The sequence below is a fragment of the Struthio camelus genome, chromosome 5 (genome assembly GCF_040807025.1).
Source record: "Struthio camelus isolate bStrCam1 chromosome 5, bStrCam1.hap1, whole genome shotgun sequence".
Classification (NCBI taxonomy): domain Eukaryota; kingdom Metazoa; phylum Chordata; class Aves; order Struthioniformes; family Struthionidae; genus Struthio; species Struthio camelus.
Window position 1 is genome coordinate 41,085,683 of NC_090946.1, and position 22,444 is coordinate 41,108,126.

Here is a 22,444-nt window from a genome sequence, read left to right on the forward strand (position 1 = left end):
CCTCCGCTGGGAAACGCTGCTAACGGAAATATTTCAGGAAAACGGGCATTAAACAAAACATAGCCCTAGGCAGGCATAAGGCATTCCACAAACAAAATGTGAGACAACATCAGCAGATACACTGTGGAGGGGAAAGCATGCAACAGAAAGGGGAGAAGGCATGAAAGTAACACCAGAAGCCATTCGGACAATGCAGTATACCTACCCTGAAGTTAAGGATTAGAGCAGTTCTAGGTGAAAACCCTCCTACAGAAACCTTTACAGAACAGAAAGAGGAGATCTAGTGGCTGACTAAACGATGAGAACAGACTTGATCTAGCATAGAGAGAGAAAAAGCCTCGCAAGCTAATTAATCTACCATTAATTAGACTAAATGGACCTCAGTTGATTACAGAGTAATTAAAATCAAAAATTAGAAGAATTCTGAAGATATCATGCAATCAAGGAACCACACCACCTTTAAAAAAAAACATAGGGTTGTGTGGAAGGGACTGCATGGCTAAACAGGAGAGTTGCTGAAGACAGCATGATATAAGTCCCTGGCTACCTGATGTATGTGGTTTTGAAGAGAAGTTAGAAGGAGACTAGAGTACTCTCTTTTTTATAATGTATTAATCCTACAGGTTGGCTTTCACAATTTGTCCAGCATGAGCAAGAAGTTCTTCTCTCTCTTGATGTGTAACTTGGCTTCATGGCTTTTTTTCCCTCTAGGTTGTTTGTTTGGCTTTGGCATCTTCTGGGGTGCTGAAGATTAAGCACTGCCAGAGACACCAGGTAGGGCAGACTGCATTGGTACTTTCTAATGTTGCATTTTACCAGGGGCCTGGCTGGTATGTTCTGCCCACACTCAAAGGGTTAAAGTCATCATTAGACTTCCTCCTCTCTCCAGCTACCCCACCTATTTTTTGAGAAAAGGCAATGATTTCAGTCATTCTTCCTCTCTTCCAAAGGCACGTTACAGTTGCACTTTTTGGCCTTAATTTTGTTACTGGTTAGGAAGATTTTGCTGCAGGTGATGTGTGGCAGCGGGAAGAACGGGTGTTTTGGGGACTCTTCTGAACTACGCATCCCTTGCAGGGTAAACTGAAAAATGTGTCTGTGGGGATGGGACACAATGGCACACAGAGCCTCTCGTAGTCCTAACTTCCCAGATGACCTAAGAAAATTACCTTTAAATAGCTTCAATAGTAATATTAATCAGTGGTCTGTATTTTACAATTTCACAGTAATTATGTGTAAAGATATAAATGCTATAATCAAATGGCATGAGGAACATACAAAAAATTCCCAACACCCCCCAAAACATTAACATCTATTTCACCATTGCGGCTTAAATCACAAACTCCATTAATTCAGTGTTTCGTTTCTGGCACTAACAAATAGCTCAGTCCTCCTCCAATGTGACATTCTCTGCCATTAATGCATGAGAGAATTGTGCAGTGCAGAGTCTGAGCAAAAAAGATGCCCAGAGTAAACCTTCAAAGAAGGAAGTTTCAGCAGGCATGTCCATTTTACTCGCTTAAACGGCAGTATTTCCATATTGTCAATCACAAAACCTCCTCCACCTCCTTAAAGAAGTCCCACAACCGTTTGCCTTTCTAGCACTAGTGAATTCCACAAATCGAGAAATTAGAACAGAACAGCCTTCATACAAATTCTTCCCAGTTCCCTATTTAATATCAAGAAATCTCAGTTTTTCTATTGTGCGTGGTACAAAGAATGGATCAGTTTAACTCTTCACAGAAACTGAGATGGATACGTTCTAGCAGCTCATTTCTTTATTTCACTGCTGTATTAGGTTTTCCAGAACTTGCTAGTCTGACTGAAGTTTCGCAAGCAGTTAGGCTATCACTACTTTTGTCACAACTTATCATGTCACTCTCTATTTCTTTTGAAGATTTAATGATTTCAATATAAAAAATGTTGATATTATCAAAGTTTTTACAATATTATTGAATTCGCTTAATCTCCCAAAACTGCAGCAGGCAACAGTACATATTGCATTTTTGCAGTCTTTTCAGATCACAAACCTTTTTTTTTTTCCTCTCTCCCCACTTATACCAAATTGTGATGCAACTTTCTAGCAAGACTACATAGAAGAGAGTCCTTTCAAATCCTACTGAAAAAACCCCCCCCACACACAAAAGAAACTTCGGGGAACGATGTCCCCAGAAGAAATCAACTGTGTTGAATTCAACCACCATAGTTCAGACACTCATGTAATTATCCATCTTACACCTGCATCTGTTTTCTTGTGATCTACTGCGTATGTATTCCAAAGTAGATTACCAGATAACCAGTGAACACAGACATGCGATAACTGCACAGCTACAATGAAAAAGTTACAGAACGGGATATTCCAAAGAAGGTTAACACTCGAGAGCATTACTTCGAGCAGCATATGACCACAGACACATTTCCAGATGCACACCCTCCATGCTCCCAATGCTAATCCTCTCATTCATACAGCGATACGCATAAAAACCACAAAGACACTGATTTACATAAAATTATCTCACTCCATTTTTATTTAAGATTTTCTTCTCCAGTTAGTAAAAGAAAGATGTGTCTCTCTTTATACATATGTACAAGTTCAGTTATAAAAATAGACAGCACATTCAAAGAGAAAAAAAGGCTTGGCATTTGTCTGATTCCCTCTAAATATCATATGTACATGTGAACATGAGGGGAAGGGGGAAGTCTTCACGAGTTAATTAAACACCACCTCCCCCTCAATTAACCCCTGCAAATCTGTTTAAAAATCAATCTAACTAAGCTCAGTTCTGCTATTTTCAGGTGTGCAAATTAGAGGCAGAGCCAACAGGAAGCACTCGCTCCACACTGTAGGACGCCAGGCAAAGGATTTGGGGTTGGAAAAAAAACTATAATAACAAAAAAAGTCATCTTCCGCTGTCACAGCCCAGACCTGTAACTCATAACTTGCTTCTCTCTTGAGGGATCAAAGTGCCCCGGCAGAACAGCCATTTAATTCAATGTGTCAGACAGAAGAACTGCCCCACATTTAAATCTCAGTGCAATGCAGACAATGCTTACAGCAAAGCAAGGGGCTACGGAGGGGTCTTGCACATTGAGAACGGGGAAGGAGCAATCAGAGAATGAGAACACAGACGGGCACTGGCAGCACTGCCTCCAGTCAAGTCTTACGGGACTTGGCTATCATACCCGCACACTGCAGCGAACTCAAAGCTTAGTGTGTGTGACGACCACAAAGATGAAGGGAAAACACACTGGAAGGACAGTCAATGGAGGGCTGGGATGAGACTTTTCCCACAATTTGGATGGAAAGGGGAATGGCACAGTCCTATTTCTCAGCACTGTTTTTCATTGCTCTCCTCGCAGCACTGCAAGCTGCAGGACCATGCTCTGTTATGGCACGGTGAAAGGAACAGCAACAAACTCTTCCTCAACACTTCAGCTTTCCCTCTTCTTGAGATTTGTACAAGTAGAGCCTAATTTTGTTTCTAAGCCTTTAAGAGTTCAACATACCTCAAAAAACGGGAGATATCATTCTTAACACAGTGGATACTCCTGCTGACAAACAAACTTTGAAACGTAAACCTGGCTTGTAGCTCCTTCCATTCTATGAAGCGCAGGCTGTACTACTGTTCTCACTAAGCCTGCTCGAGTTCTCATTACTCTGTGGCTCTGAACCAGTTCCTGGCAAGTGATGCTGAAAAGAGTCCACTCCCTGGAAACCATCTGAGACACCTTCCTTTAAATTTCAGACCTTCTAAGAACCCAGAGGACCACTCTAGAAGAATCTGAGATTCTCTCATCATCCAACGTCCTCAGCTTAGCACCCAATTTCTCCTGCATGTACACTGTCAGTTCCCAGTACGCAAATGTCTTCTGACTCTGCAGGATACCCCTGGGGTTCAGATGCTGATTTCATAGAATAATACTAAAGCTGGGTTCCGCCTCAGGCTACAAGAGAGGAAGTACACTGGTGTGACCTCACGCACATGTGGCTGCAAGATACCGCACAGAGTGGCTGAATGCTTTCTCAGGAATCTTTGTCAGATGTGTGAATAAAACACAAGGAAAAAAGAATCTGACACTCTCTCAGCTACCCCAGACCACCTTCACTCCTTCCTCGCAGTGTCTGCAAAGATAATTTTTTGGGATACGCATAATCAAAGTGCTCACATAAACCACCCACTCCCCTTGTGCTTTGATTTTCTTTTCACACACACACGCTGGACAGCAACAAGGCATCCATCTGCATGCCTTCAGCTGGCAGGGTGGTCTACTTTGAAAGCCAACACAGTTCAGACAAGCTTTGGGGGTTCAAAATTACTACCGACCGCCTGAGGTGTGGGCACCTTTGCTTTGCTTCCGAATTGGAGTTTCTGATATGAGACTGCTGGTCAGGTTTAAGCTTTTGGGGGTCCCACAAACACTGTTTCCTTTGCTCAAAGGGGAGCTCAAGGGAGAAGAGGCGCTTGAAGGTCCAAAATCTGCAAGTCCAGAAGGCCGAATAATTGCTGTTTGCAGAGGGCTACTTGCAGACATGCCTAGTAATGGAAAAGAGAATCAAATTCCATGTGAGCATATTATTTCCCTTGTTGCTCTTCAGCAGCAAATAACAAAAACTTTAATGGTGTCAATACCCTAACAATTACTCCCAACACCACCCCGTGTTCATGAATTCTGACAGTTTAACAAAGAAGGATGTCCTTACTGTACAACTCATTTTGTGTTTATACCCTGGGCACCCTTCAGCTGGTATAAAGCTGAAACTCCATCACTGTCAGCTTAGAATATTTTGGGACCTGGTGCTGTAACATCAACATGACAGCAATATAGAAAAGTCATAGCCATACCCCTGGGACAAACAACACTATCCAGTTTGCCTGGGCACCAGAATAAAAATCGTATGAGATAATTCAAAGGGCAGATGAAACTTCCACTGGACCAGCCCCTCACGGTCAGCTGCAGTAAAACTGGCTACCCTGACACATTGTTACCATGTCGCACTGCCAACTGCCCGAACCTCAGAGGAGACTGAACAAGCAACAGCAGCAATACAGTACTTTCATCTCTTTTTTGACAGGCTGTAAACAAACAATCCCCCCAAATTCTGCTCTAGGTAGTCTGCTGCCCCCCGCTTCCCCACATACCTTTAGAGACATTGTACCCGTAAGCTGCGTATGCAGCTGCAGAGGCTGCTGCTGCCCCTGCTTTGGCACCTGCCATTGCAGCTGCGCTTCCTGCTGTTGATTTCCGGCTTCTGCCTTTCCCAGTGCCCTTTGATCCGCTGCCTGAACCTTTAGGACGACCCCGACTTCTACCTGACTGGCCTCTCCCAGTGAGAGGTGTATCTTGCAGTGAAACACCTTAACAGAAAGAGAAAGTTAAAATAGTAACTTCTACAGTGTGTAAGATGACTCACAACTGAACACTGTACCTGCCATTTTCATTAAACTGTTAACAAGTATTCATCCCATGGAAGGAAATTATGTACACAAAACTCTTCTCCCTTCATTAATCACAACTCATTAGCTACAACTAGTTGTCGTTATTATGAATACAATCCATAGAGAGGTGAAGGATTCGGGGTTTTAATTACTTCAGGAGGAAGTACTTTCATATTTGAAGACACAGTATTTTAAAATGTGCTATCTGTAAAGAAATTCATCAAGAATTATGGCTCTATCTATTTCAGTCTCTAAAACTATGGTAGTTAAAAACATTTCCCATGATATAAAATCCTACTATATAAAATTACAGTTGCTTCAGTCATCCAGTAGAAAAAGAGAGCTGATTATCAGCCCTATGGCAAATTCAAGGAAAAGCTCAGAGACGAGCATTTCTGAGGATGTCTATAATTTGGTGATATGCATGTGATGCAAGGAGAGCCCTCTGTAACACAGGAACAAAGGACAAAACTCTTATGAAGAGTAAGTAACGCAGGGAACAGAAGTGTGATGGATGACAGACTATAAACAGGCAGATTTCCTATCAAATCTGAAGTAATATCACAGCGAAAAGGCACATTTTTCTGAACTGTTCACCTCCTCCCAAATCTTGTCAATCACCTACACTGTGATTAAAACGCAGCAAGTGCATTTCCTAGGCATACAAAAAAATCAAGGTTTAAGTATACGTTAGTTAAGTTAGTCAAAGCAGCAGTACTGACCATTCATGGTATCTGAAACTGAACCAGTAATGGAAGCAGGAGAGTTTGTTGCCCTTGACTGAGGTGCGGAAGAAGCTGGATCATCCACAATCACAAGCATATCACTACTGCTCTCATCAGGAGGGATAGAGCCCATATGTAATTCACTGCTGATGGATATCTAAACATGACAGGGAACAAAGCCATTAGCTTCTCAGCTTAGGAAAGGGGAATGAAGGGTACAAACATAACAGGACCTTTAAAAGACATACACTCACAAGTAATTAATGGGTACTTGTTCTGATCTGTCTCTTTATCTGTCATACTGCCCAGGTTCACATCCTGCCTAATCACGCTCATCCCATGGAAGGAAATTATGTACACAAAACTCTTTTCCCTTCATTAATCACAACTCATTAGCTACAACTAGTTCTATACAACTATGTATACGTTGAGCAGCAGTAAAGACCTCTAGGTACTATTTAATTTCAATCGATTAAAATGTACATCAAGAAGTAGGAGGGGGCTCCATAGAGATTTAAGAAAATCTCTGCTCAACTGTGCATCTTTCTCAAACAGACTGCTCCCATGGGAACACCACCTCCACCAAGACAGAAAACAGGATTCTTAACCTAACAAGATCGCTAATGAAAATCTTTATCAATAACAGAATGACACAATACAGGAAACTTAATCAGCATGGCATAGAACAAAATATATTTGCTGACAAAAACAGTTTGCAACTCTTCACAAAAAGATGAAGGAAAGTAAGATGCATGTCACTGGGAATTTGCAATCTAAATTCCAGAGGCAGAAAAACCCCACACTAGTTCAGAATCAGAAGAAAAGAACGAAGCAGAGAAGGAAACGCAGAAGAGACTAGTGAGGAGTACTTACAAAGGAACTGAACTTTGAGGAGTTATTTGAGGGATACTGTTTGGTTCATGAATAGAAAGAGACCATTCCTGGTAGGGAAGGTATTTGTATGGAGAAAGGCATCAAGTTATAAATGTGAGCAGGACATAAAGGCAGGAAAAAGGGAGAGGAAAGTAAGAAGAAAGTAAGTGGGATTGCAGGCAGGAATGGAATGATTTTGGAGGCTGAGAGGGAGGGAGAGTCAGGGCACACACCTGCTGTAAAAAGAGGCAGGCAGGCAACAAATGAAGAAAGGGATGAGGGTAAGATAAATAACACAGTAGCAGATTATTTCAGTTGTTAGATTTTCAATAAACTATTCTCACTTTTACGGTTCAACTTTAGGACATCTCACTTCCCTACATATTTGAAGTTCCATACTAGCTAAAATAAACACAGAAAGCAAGAATCCTACAGGCTGTAAAACCACCGTTGAAATAGGATATAGTTCCAAGAAGCAGCAAGTCTCACCTCACTGAAAGGGCTGGGCATAGCAGAGTCTACACTAATGAAGGAGTCATCGCCATCAGCAGACAGGTTGGAGTTATCAGCTGAGGGAACAAATGGGATCACCAGGTTCATGCCCTCTTTCTTTCTCTTCCCATCCAACTCATCTTCCTTCTTCTTCTGAAATAAATAAAACAATACAGGGAATGAACAATACAATAAAACAGGAAGAAAGGAAACAAGCTAATTGAAAGCTCAATGTCTAATGCAATACAACTTAAGGACCACCCTGTCCAGAATTAATCAGAACAAGCTTCTGGAGGACAGAGTAACAGACCCCTTAGGGGCTGCTGCTTTAGATCAAAGCTAGTTGTTTTTTTTTTTTTTTCCCCCCATCCTGAAAGAGCTGGAATGCTGGAGAATCACTCTCTCAGAATTATTTGATTTCCATTGCCTTTTTAAGTGAGCTTGACATTCTTTACCATTATACTGAATTCCAATTAATTAATGCAAAGATCTCCATTCCAAAAATTCAGAATTTTCAGAAATAGTTTTAATGATCATTTTTTAAACAAACTAACTTTCCCTCATTCCACACAAACCATGAAGCACAAAACACAGATGAAACCCAAATAGTTACATTTACATTCCCTTGTCACGGTTCCAGAAATCATAATGAAGTCTCCCTTTATGTGCCACAAAATGATCATAGGATGATTTAATTTTTTAAAAAGCTGCTGTCTGTAGACTGCTGATGAATCTACAAAGCAGTACTTCCTTATTTCTGAAGCTGTAAATCATATTAAAAGACAAATAAAAATGCAGTACATATTTTGGAACATCCCTCTCCGTGTAAGGAACGGCTACCGATGGATGCTCAATGGTGAAGGACTTATTTATTTGATTGCCCTTGCATAAGATGTTTCCACAGTACATTATAGCGTGCTTGAAGCTTTTCAGTCTCTCTATCACTGAAATAGGCACCCTCTTTGTATCAAAGTACCTTTTCAGCGTATTTTTCCCTTTTACGTTTACGCTCCTTCACACGATTTGTCTCTTCCTGCTGTCGCTTCTCTTCTTGACGCTGACGCACTGTTAGAACAGAAATACAAAGCTGTCATCACTGGAAAGCTATTTCATATCCCTTTGTGAGCATTATGAGAAACTCTAGTTCTGATAGAGCTGTGAAGAAAAGCCAGCCATATTACACTGAAAGGCTCAAAGGAGAACTACTATATTACAGCTTTTCGTATCCAAATTACTAAAAGTCTTCCTGGGAAATTCTTCTTTCAAGGAATATAATAGTGTACACCTACCTTCAAAAGTACAATGAAAAACAGCATTCTTATTAATACTTGTTTGTTATGACCTACATAATTCTTGTCAAAACTTTGCCATTCAGGAACAATGTAATGATCCTGAACGAGTGCCAATAAAAACTTTATCACATCATCATGTCTCTCTTACACAACTTATCCTCTCAACTCTGAAGTGATATGAAACCAGCTTGTACTAACAAGAGCTGGCAACGCAAAACGAGCCAGGAAACAGAAGTGGTTATCAGCAATACATGTGTTTGTAGAGATAAAAAACAAGTTTCATGAGCTAATGAACTAGAAGATGCGGTGAATGCTGCAATATGAATTTTACGCACATTTCTTTTCTAGTTCCTCATCATCCAGTAGAAGGCTAACCACCTCTTTGGGTTTCAAGGTGTCAGGTTTGAAATTGCCACCTGAAATCACCATTCGCTGGATCTAGAAGGAAAAAAAAAAGGAGGAAAAAAAAAAAAGACATCACACAAAGAAGCAACGAGCTTTTCTTCACTGAAAGCCAACCAGAAAAAGATGCAAGGGCAAGCGTGTGAAAGTCAGAATAGTCTCAACTTCTCTATTATACTAAAGTTATTAGCAAAACTTAAAAGAGAAGATTTTATTGACAGTATAATTATTAAAACAAACAGCAACTGAGCTAGAAAGCAGAAAACTGCCATCCTTTGTCCAATGCGCCACCCCTCTTCTAAAGGAACATGTAATAAACAACAACAACAATTAACAGTATTAATATATTGTTGAACAGTAGGTAAAGATAAAGCAGTACCTCCTGCAAGGTAAATATTACCAGTCATATTTTTCAAGTAATTTGCATAGAGGTTCATGTAGATCACATTCTTAAAGGCTAAAAAATTTTCAGTCTCCTTGACTGAAAACCTAAATCTCCATATTAATTTAACGTCTCAATTTAAGCACTTCACTCAATTTCTATAGCTGTAATCATACTGAAAAAAAAAAAAAAGAGAAGGGAAGGGAGAGAGAGAGGTGCAAAGTATGAAAAGAGAATATGCAATTCAAGACTTGAAGCTTTAGTATAAGTCAATTTCAATCATTTGTTTCACCAGCAAAAAGTCTAGGCTCCGTTCTCAGGCTAATGCCAGGTGACTAGTGCAGCATCCTAGGGCAAAACGGATGAGATTCAGCAGGGAAAATGTGAACGCATTCAATCGGAGATACTTCAATTGCTACAATGCAAAGCAAATGCTAAGTAAAGAAAGGCTGACAAGCACGTAAGCAAGAAGAAAGCTAATAGAATCCCTGAACATCCACAACATCGGAGTCTGGTATGCATTATCGGTATTGCCACCAAAGAAAAATTGCTTTATTTTTCTTGCCAGTAAAGTGTTGTGAGGTTTAAAATTTACAATACATTTACTGCTTGATGCTGCAAGACGCTGAGCATTCCTGTGAACCCTCACACCTTAAATAAGTGTCACTCGATACCTTCCAGATTTCCTTAAAGAAAATTCAGCTGTGATATAACAGTATAATATTAAAGGAACCAGTAGCCCGAACAGGAGCCTTTAAGGTTCTTGCCTTAAAGAGGCCTGAGTAGTTTCAGTGTGTCGTAAGAAGCAGTTTTCATGAAGCCATGGTATAAATAGTTAGCTTCTTCCTACTTTATATAATGCAGCTGTAGTGCTGCTGTGGTACGGGTGCAGATTTTTTTATTTTTTATTTTTTGAACAAAGATATTCCCTTTTGGCTTCCCCCTTCCAGCTCCCGGCAGAGATCTTTCTTGTTGCTTTATTCGTTTTGATACACGTTTCCTGCTGATACCATTTTTATATGTACTTGTTCCAGACGGTTTCTTTGTTCCTACCTCACTCTTTTCCTTGGCCCTTTGTAAGATGCGCTCCTCAATAGTGCCTTTACATATCAACCGATACACAGTGACTTGTTTTGTTTGACCCAGCCTGTGGGCCCGGTCCATGGCTTGCTGGTCTACTGTTGGGTTCCAATCACTGTCATAGAAAATTACCTGGAAAAGAACACCAGAACAGAAGGGTTAAATAAAACAACGCATTTAGAGAAGATGATGATTAAAACAAAAACCCCAAACATACTGAGAAAAATGAAAGTGCCATTATACAACCCACAGAACTACCTGCTCACTGCAGGCTGAATTCACCCAGCCTTGCACAGTACTCTCAAGGCTTTTCACTGCATTTCAGATACATTAAAACTCCTCAACACTGTGAATGTTTCAGCTTTTACAGAATATCTTCAGAATCTTATCTTCTTTAAGTCTGCTTCAGGGGCACAACATTCTGAAGTTCATCACCATATTAAATCACTGCCATGTGATTAGCCTATGACTCATTACATCATGAATCCATTTAAGAGTGTTATTTACACTAAAAAGAAAACTCCACCAAATTAGAATTTCACATGAACAGCAACAGTTCAATTTTTTCTTTCAAGCCTGATTAAAATCTCATCTTCTAGTGCTCTCACTACAAACAACCGAAATATCACATTACATTTATATTGCCCAGTCATTCTAAAAGTAAGCACTGTAACCATGCAAAGCACAGACGCTAAAAGAAATTTAAGGCAGCAAGGTGAAGCATTCAGAAAGTCACCACAACTGAGAAGTAAGACTGCTCATGCAAGGAGCCTGCAGGAGCATGCATGTATTTTCATCTATTTTCTCTGCTGGAACAACTTCAGTCACGAGAGCTTTCCAATTCTGATGATCCTACACATACTTGCTCTCTTCCAATTTCTTTAAGTGATAGCAGAATATGATGGGATATTTAAAAAAAAAGAATTATGTAGTAAGGTTTTTGATTCAGAGATCTTTAGTTTTGTGCAGCAAAGGACAATAGTCTTGGGGTCAAATCAGCATGCACTCATAGAAGCACTAGAATAGCTATTATTCAAAAGATGAACCGTTCATGTAGTTCAGCATTTCTTCCCCTAGTGATTAGTGCCAGCTGCTCCAGAGTGCAAATTCTTGCAGTTAAATCGGTATGCACTTATACGATGAGCGAGTGTGAGGGTAAAAATTTATCCTTCCTGAATAGCAGATACTCGTTTAGTGTTTTGAAGCACAAGGACAACTCAACTCAAAAATACAAAGTCAGTTGTGGTTAACTACAGTGCTTTACTGTACAGAAAAAAAGGCTCGTTGATACCTGTGCCATTATTCTTTTGTTACTGAGCCTTAAGAGCAAGAAGTCCATACATAAAATGGAACTCATTGCATAAAAGTGTCATTTGCATTTGTAGGCCCCTTCAACTTCTTTCTAAATTTTCTTACTAAGGTATGTGGGGGGAAGGAAGGCATCTCCAAATGCAACAGAAAACTGTGTACCAGGTGTGCAATATTCTACAACTTTATTACTGATATAATACTGCATTATAAAGATAAGCGAAGTAAACAAGGTTATGCAATTTCATGATGTGAATGGCAGTACTAAAATAAATAAATAAATAAATAAGATCAATACAGCTGAAAGACTTTCACATAGAAAGACCAATTTTGCTACATAAATTGTGGGGATGGGAAGCAGAAAACGAGCAGCTTTGGAAAAATGGCTGTTGCGGGCATATGAGGCAGGAAAAGCAAGGAAATACTTAAACTGAAAATTAAACATTAATAAGCCAATCTCTGTTCTGCATAGAGCTTTGTAAGCTCTGTCAAGCTTCACCTACCGTATCTGCAGCTGTAAGGTTAATGCCCAAGCCTCCAGCTCTTGTGCTTAACAGGAACACAAAAATATCATTCCTGAAAAGGAAGAAGAGTAGAAAACCCTTATTTTGTGCATGATGAACAAGAAGTAACCACAGAAGTAAACTTTTTGACCCATATAAAGTGATCATAGTTATTTCTATTTCTTGAACACTTCTGAGTGTTTTGCGCTGTTCATGGACAAGAAAGAAAACATATGATAGGGAGTGAGAGAAGTTAATATTCCAGCAGACCTGATCTGTAAATACAAACATTCAGTTTGCAACAGCAGCTCCTTATTCTTCCTCAAAACAAACCAGAGTTTGCTTATCCTGCCTACATTGGATATTAAGATTTCATTTGGACAAAGAACAATTTATAGTTTCACGGAACTGATCAAAGTTAAAAAGAAAATCTTGCCCTAAGATGCTCAATTGATAAAGAAAGAAAAATAAACGTTGCAACTATGAGGATGCAAGTTTTGTTCTAAATTCTGTGCTTTGCACAGAACAAAACTCCTGCAGGGAAAAAAAAAAAAAAGAAGAAGAATCTCATTAGTAATAAAAATAATAAAAATGAACTGGCAAATACAGAGACACATTAGAAAAGGGCCAAGGCCTATAGGCATAGAATAAAGTCCCCAGCCTGAAAATTTCTGAGTTCTAGTCCTAATTCTGTTGCTGATTTAAATTAATAATTCTGATCTCTTTTGTTCAGTTTCCTTATTTGTAAAAAGAGGATGAAGTGATTCATCTCAAGACAGTAACGTAAGGATTTAGTTGTGACTGACTGTAAATTGTTTCAAGGATGACTATGTAAACGGTACTAACAATCAGATACTGCATAAAAGGAAGAGTCATTCATCTTGCTCTAACTCTGAGATTTGTTGCCTGGAAGTGAATTCTATTATTAGTGTGCGTACACTGTCCCACCTTGGAGCCTTTTCAGTGTGCGCTAAATGTATGACATTACATTCCTCGGGATTCCTCAGACGGCATTAAAGTCAACCACTCTTCAGTTGCCTGCAGTGAACAAGGCTTCCTAGACAAAAGGCCACGGTGGAGTGAGTACAGACCATCATTCTAAAACACAGTTCAGGAAAGCCATTTCTGAGTACCTCCTTGGGAGACCCACAAAGCCTAACACAGTCATAGCACCATCATCAGGGTGCTATGGTTACGCTTATGGTTAGGGATGTTGGCCACTGACACAGATATGAGGCATCCCAATACCTGATTTCAAATAATCCTCTAAACCTAACAAATCCTTTAGGTAACTGAGGAAGGTGGGGGACACTAGACAAGTACCTCTAAAAGTCCTTCTGGGCCTAGCTGCAGTCTGAGGAGTCAGACAAAATGGACTACTACTGTTGTGATTCAATGGCAGCTTTAACGCTTTGCACACAGCAGACAAGAACAAAAGGAGGCAGGTCTATACATACTGGATGGCCAAGTACTCATTGGAAACTCTAGTGATAACAGTGAAACCAGGGTTTCTGCAAAGGTTGTGAGCCTCACTGATGCCACTGATCAGTCAGCAGTATGTAACTGTGTTCACCACCCTGTGGGTCTGGACACAGGTTGGTACAAAGCAGACAGCAGTACTAAGGACATCAGAGAGGTTGATTAGTGTACTTTGACAGTCACAGAATCAGGTCCTCTGCTTCAGAGGAGACACCGTGGTACTGAAGAGATGTGGCATTGCAGTGTCAGCGGAAATTGTTTCCACTTTAACGCATGTAAGATTAGCAACCAGAGACCAGAAACTCTTGTCGCATGAGCAGCATGGGACATCTCCTTCTAGAGTAACTATTTGTAGGTAGTCTGCTCCTGAAAGCCCATCCATCAAATCCACAGTGTCTTTCTTGTCCTTCCTGGAGCAAGTGCAGGTACACTGCATAGTATCATGCCTCTGCTAGCATAACTCAAACGTAAAAAAACCTAAGGGTTTTGGAATCCACATACTTGCAGGGCAAGCAGAACTGATTATTTTCTCATGACTCAAGATTCACAAGCACCAATCTTTACCTGGCAAGGGTGTATCATAAAAAAGTGACTCTCAAAGAATTCATTCTGCTTCAAGTTAAGCCCCCAAGAAACTGCCAATAGATAACAAAAATAATTATTAACACAAGAAAGCCAAGCAGTCTGAAATTAGAACAGAAACGTTCGGGCATCTGAAATCTAACAACATGAAATTCCATCTTGAGCTATGGACAGTTGGGAGGAACTGAAGCAGAGTTGTCAAGCTCTAGACTTTATCTACCAGGTACAAAGTCAAAGGAGTCTGCATGGGCATGTTCATAACGAAGGTAATCCTTGGCCAGGAAGTCTTTCCACTGTTGCAACAATAGTGGAACACGCATACAGGCAGTCACCTGAACATCCAGCTTTGAAATGCTTCTGCAAATGCCATATGGAAAGAAAAGAAACAGGATAGTGCCAAAGACTATAGGAACAAATTATCATTCCATGGTTATATATTTTCAGCACCCGGCTAGGGCATCCCGCAGGAGAGTTTAGTCTCAGTCAGGCTTTTTTTTTCCTGGAAACATTTCTCATAAATAAATCGTGTATAACTCAAATAATATTTTAATAGGAATTCTTGTTTGGACTGGCTGACCTATATCTCAAAGGGATTTCCTGTTGAAATGATTATTTTTCTTCAGCTGCTCTATTCATTAATAAAAATAAATTCTGTTCATGAATAAACAGATTTTTTTTTGACTTCTTTTGGTTAAAGGGTCTTACAGGAAGAAGCATCAGGATTTCAGGAGGACATCATAACCAGCAAGGAACCTACTTCTGACAACTAGAAAGAGGCAGAAAGGTTCTGCACAGTACTCTAACTTACTTACTTTGGCACACATTCTTTTAAAGTTTTATTGCTCAGGGGAGCTTAATAAAAGTCTCTTCATTGCACACAGTCCCTCAGGTCTTTAAGCCTCGTATGAGCTAGTGGTTTGAAAGTCTAGTTATTACCTCTCCTCCAGTCTTCAACGATGATACCTTGGGACTGTTAATACAAGGACTATTCTCTGTCCTAGAATGTGTGCTTTCACCCTGCAGTAATCTGTGATCCTTACTTCTCTGAACACAGAGCAACCCTGTTTTTAAAGGTCACATCAACATTCAGGAAGGTAGCCCTACTAAAGTATCATACCGTCTCTGACTGAACTACTACACCAAAGCAACATCCTATCAAGCCAGATCTAATGATCAAAAGGCAACTTAACAGCCATAAATTCATACATTATAAATCATGTATCTCAGTGGAAGCAAGCTTATATTAAAATATATGAATTTATAATGAATACATAACTCTTCCTTTCCCGATACGCTAGTAAAAGTTGCAAGAAACCATTTTATTTTACTAAATCGAACCAGCCAGTACATCTTCCTACTCAATAAAAAACCCATTTTATCATTAGTATATTGGTTTAACATTTCGTAATAAATCTTGCTGCATTACAGATAAAATTAATAAATTATAATGCCATTCCATGAAATTATGCTTAAATGATATGGCTTGTTTTACAGCAATCTAGGTCAGTTTCAAAAGCTCTAGCATACCCCCGGTTTTCTATTTTATCTTCAGAATGTCATTTCTCAGAGCACATAGAAACCAACGAACGTTTGTTCCCTTTCTGTTGAGGTGCTATATAGGCAGTAGCGTATTTGGAATGGTAAAGAAACAGAATTCGGAGTTCACTGAAATTTGCTTCCGCTACTCTGTTTCACAGACAACAAATTCCTAAATGCAACCGGATTCAACAGAAGCAAATCCTGGTCAGCAAACCACCAACACCTTGAACGTTTCAGGTGAACAAAGTTCATTCGATTTCATAAAACGTAACTTAAGTGCAAACCTCATTTATTTGATTTCTATTACATCTTATACCAAATCTGTACATACACATGTTTTAGCAGAGAAATGCCTTATTAAATGCATTACCTGTTCTGAAAATCTGCTACCATATCCCTTCGCTCAGAAATCTTCGAAGAACCATCCAACCTCATGTAAGTATGTTTCCTATAAACCATGTACTCCTGCAAAGGACATAAGGCAGAAAAATACAGTGACTCTTGAAACTGTTCAGTCTTGATTCTTCAAGAAAAAGCTGTAAGATGGAATTGACACTGAGGGGAAAAAAAATCCTGTAATGTCATCACTAAACATGCCGTAAGTGTATGTAAGCAATATTTTATAATAATAAAAGTTTAGAAATTAAATCTGTTCTTAATCCTCTGTTAATTACTTTTTGCATTTCACATAAGCCAAGGAATAAATAATAATGTCAGTTCAGCCTTTATTCATTTACAATTTCCCTTTCAGGGTTTCAGAGTTGGGGATGCATGTGCTCGGCTGGAGACAACGTTAAGGTACACGCCTTTTTTCTATAAGTAAATAAATAGGTAAATAAAAATCACTAACTTCTTTAAAGGTTTGCTTTCACAAATTCCAAATTTTGACCAAATCCCAGTCACTTTCTCACAAAACAAAATACCCATTGTGTCTGCTCCCTGCTGATTTTTAAACAACTTGGCTAGTGGCTTTAAAAAGCCTGCACTGTACACTAACATCCACCCAGGCTTTATCTCACTAGTAAAGAGCCTGTGAATCTCACTGCGTGCATGAACACTTTGAAATGTCGGTGTATTAACACATAGCTCACGGCAAGCAACAGAAATGAAACCATTGCCTGGGACACAAATCAAATGGCACCAACCAGGAATGCTGTAGGCAAAGGCTTTCTTCAATGAGAGAGATTTTTCATGCTCCAAAGTGCCTAGCGTTTTCTGGTAAACGTGCAACAAATCAACAAATTCTGAAATACAGAGAAAGCTCTGCAGGCTATGGAGACATCCTTAGAGTTTCTTTGGAAAGATACCCTCTAACGTATTATCACTGAGATCCTTTGCTGATATAACTCCTATTGGTTACATTAGCTAGATGTAAATCCTATTGGTATATGTGTCTCTTTTTGAGAAGCTGTGACTGCACATGAAGACAGAAAGGGAACAGATGGTGCTTCAGCAGTAAGAACTACTGGATTCATCTTGCTCCAAGCTTCAGCGTTCAGCAGGGCAAGAACTGACGCGCTGTGAGAAGACACGGCGGTGTCTGCACTCTAGTGAACCTTCTGACAATGCCATGCTCAGTTATCCTTTTCAGTTATCCTCCAGTGTTCCTGTTCCTCTTCTGTTTTGCTTCTCCACCGCAGGAGAAGTGAAAAGTGCTGCCATACTATAAGGAACCTGGGGGAAAAGTCTGCTTAACTGAAAAGAAGCTTCAGCCTAAGACAGATGGAGGAGGGAAAGATAGATAAATAAAATTAACAATGTGGAAAAGGTCAAAAGTCACCCTTGGTCTATCTACCTCTACAAAACATAGCTCATGGCTGGTAGAACTTTAGCATAGAGCCACAGAATTTTAAAGCAGAGAAGAGCTGCTTAACCAGACACTCAGGCCCTCGTTTGCTATTGATTTATTCCATTTCTACACAAGTGTTTTGCCACCAACTAAAACCAGAGGATACAGATGTCAATCAGGCACTATGTGACCTTTTCCCCAGATTTGATTGATCCTCTTTGTATTATCATGAAGACATTTTTTTCCATTTCTTTCTTATTGTCTCTACTTGCCTTTACTTTGATTCAATCTTTTAACATCTTGATTCAGTCTTCCCTCATCTCCCTACATCAGCAAGTCTCCTAACCAAACTTCAGTGTAAATAGAAAACAACTTATTTCATTCTGTCAGGTGCGTGTATCCTTACCCCGATCTTAAATATTTCCACTAAGACACGATTTACAAAAGAATAAACCATTCTAGACCTTCAATACTGGAATGCATATTTTTTTCCATAAAACTAGCTTATTAACCTAGCCTTTAGCTAATCCCATCTTCAATTCTCCGCTTAACAGGTCCTGGTCTCTGACTCCATCTGCCTTCCCATGACCAAAAAAGAAGGCCTCACAGTATTTTAACAGTGCTCCTACGAATCACCTTTTTTTGCAAAACACGTTTATTCAGTAATTTTTTCAAATGTTTACAGTACACTTCCAGTTCAGAAAAAGAAACAACATTACAACTTATGCTACACTTCCCAGTAGATTGGTGTTTTGAGCACTCCCAGAAATGACATGCTTTCAGGCTTTAAGAAGAAAAAAAAAAAAAGAGAGAGAGCACTCTGAGAGCAAAGAAACTAATATATTTGCTCCCTAACTTTAGTTGTGAGAGGTACTTGATGACTGCTTACCTTTCTAGTACCCCCAGACTGTGGAGAATCAAGAAAACATAGAACAAGATGATGTAAAGCAACATCTAATCCTTGACCATCTGGAAGGATTGAGGTCACACCACTACTACATCATGCAGTTTTTCCACAGTTGAGACAAAATGAAGAACTGACAGTAACCACATCAAGAGGTGCAAGTTGATAAAAACCTCCTAGCCAATAGCCAAATACAGGCAATCATTGCAATTATTTTAACAGTTAAAAAAAAGCCAGTGCTTAATCTTATAAGGACATCAGACTTGCTTGAAAATCCACCTGCTAATCTTAACCAGTCAGAGGAGTCAATAAGACACCAGAAGCATTAATATTGGAAAAATAATGAAATTGACCCTGGCTGCAGAGCACCAACAGTGGAAACTAATAAGGAAGAAAGACACCATCATGGTTAAGAAGGCAGTACCATTAAAATAAAGTGCTCTTAATGGGCTTAGACACTGATATTTTCTCAAAAATTATAAAATGTTTTTTCCCCCTGCATGTTATTTCATAGTCCAAATCAAGTTCTGTGTATTTTAACTCAAACAAAATTCTGTGTATTTGGCAGCACTTAGCACTAAGATATTTTACTGAACGTAGAATAAAATTTGACCCCTCATCAGATGAATGCAATGTGAGCCCTGCTGAAATCACTGACAATTACTCTTACATATAGGAGTAATCAGTCAGATCCAGAAAAATAAATGTGATATTAATCTTAAAAGTATGAAATAGAGAGGGCTGCAAGAAATAATAATACTGAAATTATACTTTATCCTTGTTGAAACAAAACCATTTTCCTCTTTGTATTTGTATTTGCCATTCTATAATGGCTTAATAAAGAGGCAGTTCTTCAGCTAAAGCTAAATCAAAGATAGATACGCATTTCTTTCAAAGCAGTGTAAGAACTACCAGTAGGAAACCAAATTAATAATCCTCCCACTAACTTCTTTCCAGACTAGCTCTTTGGTGGCATAGTTGCTAACCAAATAGAGATTTTTTTTTCAGAGGCACACTGAGTATATCTAAATGAGTAATAACTTAATTCTTAATTATCCTCCTATTTAATATGCCAGAGAACCTCTTTATTAATGTCTACCAATCTTCTGCAAGGGAATAAAATGACAGAAGGAAACAGCAGAAGTCTGTAGAATTACAAGCAGCATGAACAGTGTAAAATTAATCACTGTTCTCCATCTTCCTTCCAATATAAGGACACATGGGTATCAAATGAAACTAGAAGGAAGCAGTTCAAAAGCAGTAAAAAGTGGCAGCACAAATGACAAAAATTTACAAAAATTCAAGAAGCAACCGGAAACTTTCATGGAAGAGGAACCCATTTAGGATTACTGACTATACAGAAATCACAGCTGGCTCACAAAGTCCTTGAGTTGCAAATTGCTGGAGGCTGAGGGAATAATCAGGAAGTATCGCTATTCTTATACATCTTCCCCTAACCATCTGCTTTTGTATACTGGTGGAAGCATGACACTAGGCTGGACCTTTGGTCTGACTTTGTATGGCAACTCTTATATTAACGCATTTACTGGGTATCCCTAATTACAATAATTTTACATCAGGTTTGCTGCATCCAAATTACAGTATTTTCTCCAAAACATTGTTGCTAAATCCGCATCTTCAGAATTTGCCTCCCATAGGCTACAGCTCTCCTACCTCCAGTAAGTCAATCATCCGCGTCATCTGAGAGTAGATAAGAACTCTGTGTCCTTGAGATTTCAGACGTGTCAACAGAAGATCAAGAGCATGAAGTTTCCCACTGTCAGTGATCAGACTCTCTTTGTCTAAGAAGAAACGGAAAAAAAGAAGGTCACTAAAATAGCCCAAACAGCAGCATACAACAAATGAGCTGTGATGAAAGAAACTACAAGATCCCTTCTTGCTGACATGTATAATCACGCTGCTGACAGTAACCTTTCTTAGCTCCATTGGGAACGTATGACTATACCTGCTTGGCAAAATCTCATCACAGGTTGATCTCGTCATGAGTATGAGTTTAGTCCATCTTTCAGCTGTTTTCCCCTTCTGAAGGTTCATCCTGACCACATCAACAACCACAACATGCTTCATGTTATAATTTGGCAGTTAAAGGTTTTTTTTTTTTCTATTTTAAACATTAAATTTTGTCTTTTGGACATTTCCTGTTACCTGTTGCTGAGCTTTAGTCCTATTTAGTCCAACTATAGTCCTATCAAGGTCTAGTTTCAGGATCAAATCTGCCACCATCACAGAGAGTGAAAAACAATTTTCTAGGTCACTGTAAGGTAAGAGCCCCCCAACAGTGCGGCCTTAACTCTTTTCTTCCTCATCCTCCATTTTTGGTTTCCTATTTGTTTTAAGACATGTTTCCCAATGGCAATTTTTAAAGTCACTTCAGATCTTTTCTTTCATGTCCTCTCTATTTCAGCACTGCTCATGAAGTATTTTTCAGGAAGGAGAGCTTCCTGTTTGTACATTCTGTACACAAACTTCAGTAAACAATACATTACTGTTGAAAGAGGATGAAGATAAATTTTCTTCCAAAAAATTATCTCTTGGAAAGGCCACTGATGATTCTTTATTCTTTGGTATGCCTGAATTTAGGTTCACAGCCAAAACGGAAAGTTGACGATTGCAGATGGTGCAGGCTAGTACAGAATCCAAATATTTTCACCATGTCTAGCAGGTACCATTCTCTAACGTCTAGGAGGTAACACTTCTGCACACGTTTCCTTGCACAGAATGAACTAACTGATAGGCTGAAGAAAATCTCTGATTTAAAAAAATGGTATAAACCAAAATTTCTTAATTCGAGCAGCATGTATTTTTAATATAGCTAAAACCAAGATCATACTAGTAGAAAAGAGATCTACAGATCACACGTGGAAAACAGTGCTTCTAAGGAGGACTTATGAACAGAGCAGGCAACCAAGTCCATAAGTGTCCAAGTGCAGTGATGCGGCACAGAGGGTAAGCTTAATTCTTGCACATACAAATAGGGGTTTACTGAGAAAAAGCAGCACGGTAACTCTTCTTCAAAATGATCTTTTGAAAGAAGTATAGAAATAACATGTCTGGATTTAGTACCCACTTTCAGAAAGGTTGTTTAAAAAAAAAAAAAAAACAAAAAAGAAATTGAAAAAGTTCAGGAAAAAAGTTCCAAGATCTCAGTGCCTTAAAAAAAAATTCCTGCAGTGAAGGAGTTAAGAAACTGAATTCATTTCCATTTTTCAAACAGCAATTTGCAACGCTCAAGGTTCCCCTTTGGGACAAAGGTTTCTAACAATAGAAAATGTCTTTATACTAAAGGAAAAAGGCATAGCATCCAGTGACTTATGTTAAAACTAGATCTGTAAAAACAAGGTACACATCCCCCTTATCCTTCCCACAGTGCAGAAAAACTAGCCTGCAAAACTTTGACCCAGAAATGTGGTGAATTCTTCATCAATTGAGCATTTTGATTAAGATCTCTCTCAAAATTATATTCTTTAGCTTACGTATGAAATATGGCCTTAGTTCTGGCGTTACTGGGATCTGTGTTAGGACATCGGAAGATGCAGCCACAGTACTGCTTTTCTGAACCTCAAAACTATGAGCTGGCAGTACTGCTTAAAATTATTAGTGATTATGTCCGCGCTATAAGCTCACGCTGTGAATAT

The 22,444-nt window shown here is 39.2% G+C and overlaps 1 protein-coding gene across 4 annotated transcripts in view; it reads right to left on the reverse strand.

The window, feature by feature from the left end:
• Positions 1-2,499: 2,499 nt before the first annotated feature.
• The window catches only part of INO80 (INO80 complex ATPase subunit), a 69,887-nt gene continuing 49,942 nt past the window's right edge, over positions 2,500-22,444 (reverse strand). For all 4 annotated transcript variants that reach the window (XM_068945885.1, XM_068945884.1, XM_068945883.1 and 1 more), the window contains exons 27-36: positions 20,463-20,590; positions 16,466-16,560; positions 12,496-12,568; positions 10,658-10,816; positions 9,156-9,258; positions 8,505-8,593; positions 7,526-7,681; positions 6,161-6,320; positions 5,142-5,357; positions 2,500-4,535 (exon numbers count right to left, since the gene is read on the reverse strand). In XM_068945885.1, the coding sequence (XP_068801986.1) occupies positions 4,318-4,535; positions 5,142-5,357; positions 6,161-6,320; positions 7,526-7,681; positions 8,505-8,593; positions 9,156-9,258; positions 10,658-10,816; positions 12,496-12,568; positions 16,466-16,560; positions 20,463-20,590 (1,397 nt within the window). In that variant the 3' untranslated portion in view covers positions 2,500-4,317. The remainder of the gene's footprint in view (positions 4,536-5,141; positions 5,358-6,160; positions 6,321-7,525; positions 7,682-8,504; positions 8,594-9,155; positions 9,259-10,657; positions 10,817-12,495; positions 12,569-16,465; positions 16,561-20,462; positions 20,591-22,444) is intronic.